Genomic DNA, 12,385 nt, shown 5'->3' on the forward strand with positions numbered 1-12,385 from the left:
AAAGTCACATTTGAAGGAAATGTGATACTGAAATAATTTACTATAATAAGAAAAGTTTGATACTTACCCAGAACAGCAAAAATCAGAGTATTTGTAAAGTGCCTATACAAAGAAAATTTCACCATGTTTTTTCTTAGTCTCAAAGTCTTCATAGTTTGTGCCAAACTTACAAAAATGTAAAAAAGTTAAGGAAAAAGTTTAAATAGTAATAAACAGTTAAAATAAAAAAAATAATAAGAATCTTCTACATTTCCAAAACGGGTACTGCTAAATGTAATTCCATTACCTTAATGGTAATAAAAATACAAAAAATGCCATTTTAGCCAATCCTGTATAATCATACCAATTAATTGCAGATTATGCCTTACAATCTACAGCTGTCTCAGCTCAATAAACTTGGAGGAAAACACACAAGCAAGAAGCCCCACGGCGTGCTCTTCCACACCAAGCTCCCAAAGCCCAGGACAGAGCGGCACCCCGACGCTCTGCGGGTCTCACTGTGATTTCCCACTGGGCCTGTGCTTCCCTTTCTTTCTTTCATTTTCTCCTAGTCTATTCTCATTTTATCCTTTCAATGACCATAATTAAGAAATTAGATCACTATCAACTCCCTTTTATCAATTAAAAAGTAAAATATGTCAAAACTAATCTGGACTTAGGTAAGGAAAGACTTCATTTAAAAGGTGATTGCAAAGGGGAGCATGTCCTAACTGTAAGATCTTTGGAAGTCCCAACGGTTACACAGGAAAGAAAGGGCTTTGCTTTTACAGGGAGGTGGAAACAGGACCAGAAAGCTTAGGTGTAGGGAAGTGGGTGGCATGATGGGACAGTCAGTCAGGGAGTGACCTTCCTGAGATCTGCGGATTCTTGGCAGGGCCTTCCCAGAGGGCTTGGGTAAACCAAAGCCCAGGAATCTGGGGGAAGGAGACAGCCTAGTTTGAACCAGATCGGTCAGTGGGTACACAGGTCTGAGTTTGGCCTTGTCACAGTGTGTAAACCAGGGGGCAAGGGGAGTCTCATCTAAGTCTTACAGAAGAAGGGGGTTCTCTGGAGTAAGCCTTTCCCTGGAGGGCAAAAGGGTGGGGGGCTTTCCTCACCACAGTGGTTCACCAGGAACACAGGTTCTGGTGAAGTTCCACACTGTCAGGTATGAAGAAGTAAGAAGTGGCTTTTCCACAGCCTCCTCAGCAGCAAGGCTGAGATGGAACCAGAGCTCCGTCTGTTGATGGGAGTTGCTCCTTCTGGAGCACAGCACCAGGCTTTGTTCAGAAATGACAGAGCTGAGCAAATGAATACAAGTGGAAAATTTTCCATTTATGCCTCCTATTTGAAATTTCGAATACTAATAAAAACTTCTTAGCACCTAAAACTACCAAAACTGCTTTTCACTTTTTCTAAATGAGCAAAAAGTTGCAAAAGATCAATGTCTAAAACAATACAATCCAACCAATTAGGGCTACTGTCAGAATTTACAAAAATGCAAATGTGCTATATTCCTTAAACATTACCAAGACAAATACATTTTAGAAATTCTTGATGAAAACCAATTCTCTATGTTAAAAATCTGGTGTCATTTGAAAATTCAAAAGTGCTCTGGCTGGTGTAGCTTAGTGGATTCCGCACCAGCATCTGAACCAAAAGGTCGCCAGTTAAGGATCCCAGTCAGGGCGCATGCCTGGGTTGCGGGCCAGGTCCCCAGTTAGGGGAGTGTGAGAAACACCTAACGGATGTCTATCTTGCACACCGATGTTTCTCTCCTTCTCTTTCTCCCTCCCTTCCCAACTCTCTAAAAATAAATAAAATCTAAAAAAATAATTTAAATTAAAAAATTCAAAAGTGTTTTTTAAAAGCCCAGAAACAAAAAGATCAAAAGCAAACTCGGAACTGCCTAAGCCTGCACTTACCAGGACACTCCTAATGCAGGGAAAGCTTAAACCATCTCTCACATCAGAGGGAAGTGGTTAGAAAGCAGGCAGCCCATCATCCCAAGAGAGTGTCCCCAGGCCCCAGCTGCCATAGGAAAGGATATCCACCAGCACAAGCCAGAGTCAAGAAGAGACAGAGGGAGGCTGGCCAGAAGTACAAGATCAGAGTCATTTGCCTGCAGCAAAACAGCAATAATAATAATAATAAAGCAAGCAGAAAAAAGGGAAGGGGATTCATGAGAAAGGCTGTGGCTTTTAATTGTTTAGGCTATTTCTGTTATTACTTTAGAAGTAGGTTTGTACAGGATTAGCTGCAGTTAAGTTCACCAAAAGCAAAGGAAGCAAAGGGTCCTTAGGAGATCACTCAGTTCTCTAGGAAGTCTTGCTTCTTTGCTCGTCATTTGTATCCCTTAGGAAACCCACTCTCTTTTTGTACAGAGAAAGCACTTTTCACTTCAGTAATAAATAATACCAAACAGCAATCTAAAAGCAAGCACCAGGAATTCAGTTTTAAGCAGAAATGGATACTAAATTTCCTTCTCTATGAAACATTCACCAAAATAATTGTAATTTCTGGATTTCTTCAGGACTTTTATCCCAAACATCTTTATTAAAAATATTAATAATTAGCGCTGACCTGTGTGGCTCAGTTAACTGGGTATCATCTGGCAAGGCAAAGGTATCCGGTTTGATCCCCAGTCAGGGCACATGCCTGGGTTATGGGTTCAGTCCCCAGTTGAGGTGCGTGCGGCAGCCAACCGATCGGTGTTTCTCTCACATCGATATTTCTCTCCCTCTCTCCCTCCCTTCCCCTCTCTCTAAAAATAAATAAATAAAATCTTTAAAAATATATTAATAATTAATATTGTTCCTTCCTAATCTTTCACCTTGTTCTCCTTACCTCCCACCCCAATTTGGCTCCTTCTATGTTGGAACAGACCAAAGCCAAAACTGTCCATAAAGGAGAGAAATGACCCTCATTCAAATCCAGATGGACTTAGAGCATTAGCGCTGCAGGCCTGCCTCTCCCCATTTCAGGCATGTCCACACTGCTGCTCCTCTCCTAGGCAGCGATGCATCCATCAGAACAGGACCTGCAGCCCTCGGCTGGAACATGGTTCATGTATACAACTGAGGAATGTACTTCACCTTTATAACAACCAAACGTCTTCAAATGCATTTTAATGCAAAAAAAAATGAAAATTACTATAGTAAGATGCTTATATCACTCTCTGAGATCATATTTATTTAATTATAATTTTATTCAATAAACTTGGATTCTAAACTAGTAGATATGGACAGAAGTAGAATATGATTTTCAATCAGGTTCGGTCAGAAACAACTCCTTAAATCAAGCATTATGTCTTAACTGGACACCTCTTAGGCACTAGGGGATCCACGACTATAATTTGGAAGGTTTTAAATGCCCTGCTACAGGCAAAACGCCTGTGTGGGTGGGGAGCAGGTCTCTAATTTGTGCAGACTCTAGGCTGCACCACAGTTTCAAAGGCAGGTCTGACCCCAGACCCAGGCAGCCGAGGACCACTGCTTTAGAGAATAAGGATAATAAATTTAAAGGTTGTGTTTTGTTTTAACTTGGAAGCAAACTGAGAACCCATAAAGGAACGTTAAAGAATAGGCAGACCTGGCTTAGGCAAAACCACCCACAAGGGGCTCAGAGAAGCATTAGTGCCATGTTTGCTAGCACAGGGGCTTCCTTGTGCAGAAGAACACAGGTAGGTTAAGAGTCAAGCCCTCTAGCCCTTCCTCTGAGAGACAGAGATGAGAAAATGAAAAGAGGTATAAGGAAAACAAAACATTTAATGTTAAAAGCTAAAATACAAGTATCAAAGACAATGGAAACAAAAAAACTTGGTAAAAATAAAATCTGTCTTGGCTGGTGTGACTCAGTGGATTGAGTTCCTGCCTGCGAACTAAAGGGTCGCTGGTCAGTTCCTGACTGGGGCATGTGCCTGGGTTGCGAGCCAGGTCATCAGGTGGGGGCGTGTGAGAGCCAACTGATTTTTCTTGCACATTGATGTTTCTCTCCCTTCCTTCCCCCCCTCTAAATAAATAAGTAAATAAGTAAACAAACAAATAAAATCTTTAAAAAACATAAAAATAAAATCTATCTATAGGAAGGAGTTTCAGAGAGAAATATAGAAGAAACAAATGAAAATACTACTCTGGGATCTGCAGAACCCTACCTTCTGCTCTGACCAGGCCGTAGTTCCTCTAGAATTCCTCCCATTTCCACAAGAGGCCCCACCAGGCAGAAAAACACATTGGGGATCCCCAGACTCAAATGAGCCCTGAATCAGTGAGGGGTCCTCCAGGATCAGCTCATGCTGTCCTCACACTTCTGCTGTCCCACGATTTCTGCCCCTACCTTGGCCAAACCTGCTCTCCGTGCTGTCCCAGTGCAGCCTCTTCAATGATGGAAGCTGGTGTGCCTTGGGAATTCCTCTGCGACACTGGCCACTGCTGACCACCCCTCCTACTGGAGATCCCTCACTTTCTACTCCATGACAATTCCTGGTTCTCCCACCTCCGTCACCCTGGTGGTCCTTCCACGCACCCTCTGCTCACCAGGCCATCCTGGCTCCGCTCCTCTCACAGGCCTATGTGTTCTCCTTGGACCACTACCACAGTTGCAACCTTCTCCCATAGAGACGATCTCCAGCCTTCAATGTCAGTTCCGACTCCTCTCGCAAACCCAGGCTGGGATTTCCAACTCTCTTCCTCATACTAACTCTCCAGCAGCTCAAACCTCATCCATGACAGTCCCTTTTTCAAGGTCACTACCTTGATAATGGCAACACTGTCCCCAGCCACCCAAAAAGACCCGTGGGACTTCTCTGGAGACTTCGCCCCTTCTTCTGTCACCACTTCTAGCAAGTCTATCATGTGGAACTTTTTTCTTCATTTCCTCTGCCCTATTTCTAACCCTCACCATCTCTTCCTTGGACCACTGTAAATGACTTCTTGCTAGACTTCCTGTATCTAGTCTCTCCTTTTCCAAGTCATCTTTTTACGTTATCACTGAGTTCTTTCTCACACAGATTTCGTGTTTTTCACCTGTGCAGCTTCAACTCCCTCTACTTTATACCTTCACAGGACACTCTTAAAAACCTTGAGCAAGTCGTTCTATCTTTCCCTCTTGTCCCAACTTCCTTGACTCTCCCACACAAGTTGCCCTATAGGCTGATATTCTGGGACATTCTGCCACAGTCCCTACATTTCATGCTTCCAACCATGTGTTCCCCTGAATCCTTCCCAGAATGCCTCTTCCCTGATTCTCAGTTCTCTTCCTTTTGAACCCGTATTTGTCCTCCCAGTCTCAATTTAAATGTCACCATCTCTATGAAGTCTTTCCTGGTTTCACATTAGAAATCAGAAATTTCTCTCTTTCCTCTGTTTGCAAAACAACTCTCTAAAGTGGAGACAACTATTTCTATATTCCTTCTACGTATGTGTTTGTCTCCTCGACCAGACTGTGAATTCTTTAAATGCAGAGACTATACCTTTTTCTTCCATGCCCCCTCAGCACAGGGCACATAATAAGTACTTAAGTTTGCTGAACTAAATAGAAAAAAACAAAGATGTTCTTTGTTTGGGGAGTTGTTACTTTTTCACCTTCAACTAAATTCCTATGTTGAGGTAATAATAGTGCAAAACTTTATTTCTTTCCATTATTATTACAAATTAAAAGTAACATGATTTTAATGCTCTATAAATTATTTTAGAAGGACATTGTAAAGGATATGAACCATACAAAAATGGAGTCGATAACTGCTAAAATAATGTCGCCAAAAACAACAGCTAAATGGCTAGGACCCTGAAAGATAAAAATGGGAAAAAATGCTGAAAGTTGAAGTTTCATTATATTACAGGGATTATCTGATGAAGAAAAACAATTCTGTTCACAGCATTGCTTTAAAAAGGCCACATACAATATTTTTACTTCCTCACAGAACTGAAATGAAAATAAACTGAAATTTTAGCAGACGAAAATAAGCTGTTTTGTCAACCACTTGCCTGGGGACAGGTCAAACTGAACTATGGAATGGCAAATAACAAGCACCCAAGGGCAACAGTGTGAACCTCCCCTCTGCACAACAGACCTGCAGTCACAGCTGCAAGTGAATCGGACCCTCCTCTTTCATATGGCATGCAAAGGATGTAGAAAAAGTAAAATAAGGAAAAGGAACCGTGTGGAAGGGAAAAACATATCATAGGTTAGCCACTTAAGAGCTGAAAGAGAAGTGTATGTAAGACACCTGTCTATAATGCTGCCTATGTAAAGTTTTAAGGAAATATAATGTATATACTATATATGTGAAATATTTATCTTTTTTTCCCTTTAGACATTAGTTTCCTGTGAGTAATATATAAATGCAGAGTTCATTATTACATAAAGGTAAAAATAAATACCCCTTTCAAAACATCAGGTGTATCTAACACAGAACGTAGACGTACGAAGATAACAGGAAGAAGGATAAGGCTTTTTAACATTATGGGACAACTGTCCTACTTCAAGGGTCAGAGCAAGCATGTGAGGTAAACTCACAGGCAATATACAGACGAACTGCTCTGTGCAGTAACCTGATTTATATATTTAAGCCAAGGCACTGTAGGCAAAAATTACAAGGTTCTTTAAATCAAGTGAAAAATAACAAGTTTCTTAATCACTCAGTCGTTAATTATACTATTAAGAAAAACTGAGAGCTGAAACTAGGTTCTTTGCAGATGTAAACATTCTGACTCTTCTCCAGGGAGGAAAGCATTGCTGCCACCCCATCAAGTTCCCTTCCTTGGACACCTGCTCCTGCGCCTTCAGACAGAGGGCTCTACTAATCCCCAGAATATTGCTATGGAGTCAGAGAAAACTTATAACCAAATGAGACGTAAGAGTGAGATAGAATGTTTCCATGTGTAAAGGGCACAACTGACTTGCTCCTAACTTATGTAAGTCAAGGCATAAGGAAGAAATTAATGTATACAGACTGGATGACCTATAAGGACAAATGTTCTTCTGAAGGAAGAACTATGAACATCTTTGAGATGCAGCCAGTTCCTAGGCTGACATCGTGTGCATTCTTCATAGTCAAACACATCATTTTAGGAAGTGCTCTGCCTTCCTTGCCTTTTACTTTCAGATAGTATAAAGAAGGAAAATATTCCATAGGAAATCAAGCTCAAATTGGGCCCTTTTCATAATTTCCTACCTTTAAAATTTCACCTTAGGAGATACAGTCATATTTCATAGCAACAACAAAAGGGGTGGTAGTGGAATTATGTAGGTTTTACCCCAATGACTCTCATCACGCCTTCAACTGTTGCGAAGATAAAGTAGAGAAGCCCCAGTCCAATCACCCGGTGCATGACTGTCCCTAAGCGAGGCCTGGAGGTGGGAAGAGAAAGCATTAAAAAAGCACGGTAAGTCAGATGCACCTGAATGGTCACTGGCTCCATTTCCAATACCAGAGAAGTCACCGCCCAATCAAGTCAGTCTGCTCCCACCCTGAGAGCCTGAGGTGCTTTATTTTAGGAAACACCACATTTCCTGGGAACAAGACAGCAACAGGCCCAGAAAACGGGCCTCCTTCTCTGGTGCTAGAAGTAATAGAGGGCTTTGCTGCTGGAATGCCAAAATATGATCCACATTATCACACAGCCCAGGTATGTGTTCATAGTACATAAGAGTAGATTTAAGAAACCCGGGAAGCTAAGGGACAACTCCTGAGTGTCACTGGCAGAAATAATAATTGAACTTGTTTACTAACATTAATTAAAAACCATTCTGGAATATGTTTTGTTAGAGATAATCTGCTGATTTATGATTTGGGCAGAGAAAGAGCATGATATTAGATCAAATTCCATTACCTTCCTCTCTCAATACCCAAAACCAGAAGGTTAAGAACTTAGTTTCCATTCTTTAAATTCAAAAGAATTAAAGTAACAGTTTGAGTCTTTAAAAATATGAATGAGTTAGGAAAATGCAAAGACGGTGACTTCTGCAATTAACAATGTGAAAATTGAACAGAAATTTCATGACATTTGCAAGTCAGAATTTATTGCACATATGCTTTAGCTCAAAAATCCTCTTCTCAGAATTAATCAGAAGAAAAAAGTGGCTTTGAAAAAATACTTAAGATTGTCATTTTAAAACAAAAATCTAAGTAAAAATTAAACTAATATCCATAGGTCATACTTAAGACCAGGCATCTAACTTAGTGAATCTGAATTCTGACTCCCAGCCACCTAACCAGAGCCCTCCAACCCCCAGAAGCATCACTTCCCTCGCTCTGTGAGAGCCGACACAACAGGCTGAGAGTGAAGGGGCCTTTCACAAAGTGCTGCGCCCCCACACACCAGCTCACTCTTCCGTGCCCTTGCAACAATACACCCACCCTACGCACCTGGTGTCTGTGACCACGAGGTAGGTACATGAGATGCCACAGAGGCTTTGTGTTTTATATACTGTATCAAGCCCCCAACACCAAAGCAAAGCATCTGAGAAGGAATGTCAATCAAAGTCCAATGAAAAGAAGGTTTCCTGGCTAAAATCTTCTAAATATGCCAACCCTGAGCTCACACGCATAAATGTGTACACTGTGCTATTTACTGAATGCCTGCTCCATGCCAGGGACAGCACTGGGGCATCCTGGTACACAGGAACAAAACAGGCAAAACTCCTACTCCACTCATGTGGGGGTGGGGGGACAACCAATACTAAGGTAGACAAAGAGTAGTCTTGCAGAGACAGAAGGTGTGTACCGTCACCACATTAGGAATCCTGGCAGGGCTATCTTCCTGGGGAGATGACAGAGGAATGGAGACTGACAGAAGTGAGACGCACACCACGCTCAGGTCTGCAGAAGAGGCCTCCACTGCAAGGAAGTGTGTTGTGTTTAAGGAAAAGCAACAGCAAGATAGCCAGAGGATGGAGCAGTGTTCAAAAGGGAGAAGGTAAGAAAGGAGGTCACATCAGAAAAGCCACAGAAGGAATTTGGGTTTTATTGAGTAAAATGAGCAAGAAAGGAATGAGGTCTGAGTTACTTTTTAAAAGGATCATCTTAGCTGCTGCTGCCAGAACAGAATGACAGGAGACCGGGGCAGAGGCAGGGAAGCCAGGCAAAGTGCCCCAGGTGCTTGCAAGAATCCCTGCTGGATCAGGAATGTATGCTGAAGGAAGAGGTGAGCACATGAGAGGAGAGGGCCAGCGGAACGTGAGGATCAAAAGGCCAGAGGCCGCACCAGGGTTCAAGGGTGACTGGAGCTAAGAGATCAGAGAAAGTGAACAGCAAAGAGGTAGTGACAGCTAAAAAGTGAATTGCTTAAAACTGATAAAGAAGAGGGTACAGTAGTCCAGAGTAATAAAGTCTAGAAAATGGCCTTGAATCTCATCTGAGGTGAGATAAAGGTGATGAGGCGAGATCAAGGTACTTAAAGGATCAGCCACAAGGAACCTGAATATGCAGGGAATTCTGCATGTGCTTAGGGAGTTAAGGGAGGAGGGAAAAACCTGGACTGTGGCAGGGGCCATATAACAAGATGGAGCAGGTGATCGAGCCAGAAGGCCTGAGCTCTGGGAGTTGGAGGGTTTTAGGGGAAGAAGGAAGAAGAATGGTCTGAAGAGGATAAAGAGGAGAAGCTCTTTCACATTCAGGCCCAGTGACTCACAGGGATGAGAGAAAGACCTGCTAGAGAGGATCTGGAAGAAGCCTGTGCTGAGGGGACAGGATTTCAGTCAAATCTTGATGACTTGGTGGTGATCTTCCTTCTCTTATAATGACCAAATACAGTCATAAAAGCTTAACTATGCTATTTACAAAACAGAACATGATTTGAACTTCAAAAATCATTTAAAATTTTCCATATCCTTAAAGTTGATTATTCATTGAACTACAAAGAGCTACTGGAATTCCAATTTAGGACCTTGAGTTGAGGACCGTGTCAAACAGTCAGTGCGTGGACACCCTTTAGGAACACATTCCCGCAGATACTTCCCTATGGGGTTTGTATAATGATACTGAGAAGTGTCAGCCTCACAGGCCACCGTGGAGAGGGATAGGTCACAGGACGGAAGACATGAGTCTTTCCAGCACAGCAGGACTAACTTACTTCACAATGCCGTATCCCAGGCTCATGATGATCACCAGAAGGCGGGCCAATGTCCTCTTAACCGCAGAAATCAACTCTGCAAATATCAGCAAACCTTGGGCTGAGGAGAAAGAAAGAAATCAGCTCACTGATTCTGAACATGTACCATGTATAATGACTTCTGACCTCAGGTAGATTAGCCACATTTGATTTCAAAGGCATCTAATCCAACTGATGTTGGAAATCTCAGTGAAAGGGATTCATGCATGGCCTGCTGAAGAATTCACTCCATATATATTTTTTTAACTCCTTACCCAAGGACATGTTTATTGGTTTAGAGACGCAGGAGGGGAGAGAAGGAGAAGGGGAGGGAAGGAGAGACAGAGAGAAACATCAATCAGTTGCCTTCTGTATGTGCCCCGGCTGGGGATCAAACCCCCAGCCTAGGTACGTGCCTTGACGAGGAATCAAACCTGCAACCTTTTGGTGTACGGGACAGTGCTCCAACCAACTGAACAACCTGGCCAGGGCTACTCCATATCCCATCAGCTCTGTTGGGCACAGTTTTCTTCTATCAGCATGACATCTGTCTACCTGAACTTCCCTCCATATTCAATCTTTCCCCTTGAGACGACAAAGAATGATATTCCTCTTCTTGTACTGTAAATATTAAAAGCCACAATGTCTTCTAGAGTCTTTTCTCTGGATGTCATCATCATTTATTCATTTGTGCTCCTACTGTGTGGCTATAGCAGTAAGAGACATCATGGTCCCTGCCTCGTGGAGCCTGTACTCTGGTTAGGATACGTCAACAGAGGAAACACAGCCTGGTAAGTGACACAGGTAACACAGTCTCGCCCCAGGCTGTGAAGAAAGACAACCTAATCCACATGTGAGGAGGTGCACATGGGTCCAGATAAGTTTCTCAGAGGAAGTGACATCTACATCAGGATCTGAACCATCTGGGGGCGAGACAGGGAAAGCAAAATAAATGGCACATGTGGAAGCATGGAGGAGACCAGAAGAAAAGCAAACTGTGCTCCAGGAAGTGGAGGGAGATTCAGCGTGTCTGCAGCAAAGTATAAGGAGGGTGCTAAGAAAAGAGGATGGAACAGACACGGAGCGATCTCATAGGGATGTAGGCCATGTTCTGAGCCTGGACTTGAAGCAAAAGGCTGTGGGTAGTCAGAGATAGTAAATGAGGAAGTAAAAAGAAACTGGTAAACCACAGCCCATGGTCCAAATCTGCTCCTATGCCTGTTTTTGTAAATAGAGTTTTATTAGAACACAGCCACATCCCCTTGTTTACAGCTGTTTTCATCTAACAAGGGCAGAGTTGAGCAGCTGCAACAGAGACTGTGTGGGCTGCAAAGCCTAAAATATTTACCATATGACAGAAATAGTTTGCTGACCTTTGAAATAAAATGGATAGCCTTATTTTACGTATAAGTACAGGACTGTTGTACTTAATGGCTTAGACAGGAACTGGACTGCAGGTGAGGAAATGCTGCTCAGGGGCTGTTCCCGGAATCCAGGAAGACGAGAGTACTGGCAGTGAAGATAGAGAGAATCAGAAAGTATTCAGAAACCAAGTGTGAATGTACCTCATTATTCTTGTTTCAGTTCACTTTCTCCACCTTGTCTACAAGAAATCATGAGACTTTGAGAAGGTAAAGGTACATGCAGTTTACTACACTTGCCCATGACCAATCTAGAGGCACGACAGAAGGAAGTCAACCAGATACAGTCTATCCGTCATGTGCCCACCTTGGGTCTTAACAATGACTGCTTCTATCCTTTCAAGTTTCTCCTTCTAGGAACAATGCTGAGCAAGACAGCCTAAGCGAGAGAATCCTACCTGGGAAAACCACACATCAGCCCTTTCCAGGCTCCTGACACCTCTCCTCCGCACAGGACGCCTCAGACACCGACAGCAGCCCGGGGCCTGTCTCCCAAGCCCTGCTGGTGTCACCCCAGATGGAGGGCTTCAAGTCCCTGGGGAAAGGAGATGGACCACAGGCTTTGGATGCCCCTGGCCGGAGTCCACAGCACCCTTGACCCTCTCAGGTAGGAGGCTGCCTCTGACAGCAGAGGGGATGCCCTGCCTCCTCCAGCATTCAAGCACGCCTCAACCCCAGGCCCAGAAGCAGCCCCATCCTGCCCTCTACTTGGTTGCAGCACAAACACAAAAATGTCACTGAAACTCCTTACAGAGTAGTAACATCTCTCATGTGCCTCCCTGGATTCCTGTCCTTTTTTTATTCTTCTGTATGAGTCCTTTTAAACTTTTTATTTGGGGAAATGACAAACATTCCCCAGCACAGGGAAGATGGCAAATGAAATCCCACATTCCA

At 43.1% G+C, this 12,385-nt stretch overlaps 1 protein-coding gene across 2 annotated transcripts in view; it reads right to left on the minus strand.

The window, feature by feature from the left end:
* Positions 1-12,385, minus strand: part of TMEM87B (transmembrane protein 87B) — a 54,920-nt gene that overhangs the window by 18,060 nt on the left and 24,475 nt on the right. The window contains exons 9-12 of one of the 2 annotated variants that reach the window (XM_090281736.1): positions 10,053-10,152; positions 7,236-7,329; positions 2,028-2,101; positions 68-174 (exon numbers count right to left, since the gene is read on the minus strand). In XM_090281736.1, the coding sequence (XP_090137862.1) occupies positions 68-174; positions 2,028-2,101; positions 7,236-7,329; positions 10,053-10,152 (375 nt within the window). Of the gene's footprint in view, positions 1-67; positions 175-2,027; positions 2,102-5,689; positions 5,764-7,235; positions 7,330-10,052; positions 10,153-12,385 lie in introns of both variants that reach the window. The other variant, XM_090281735.1, reaches the window with a different exon arrangement.

The sequence above is a fragment of the Furipterus horrens genome, unplaced genomic scaffold (genome assembly GCF_987537825.1).
Source record: "Furipterus horrens unplaced genomic scaffold, mFurHor1.1.pri manual_scaffold_6, whole genome shotgun sequence".
NCBI classification, from domain to species: Eukaryota; Metazoa; Chordata; class Mammalia; order Chiroptera; family Furipteridae; genus Furipterus; species Furipterus horrens.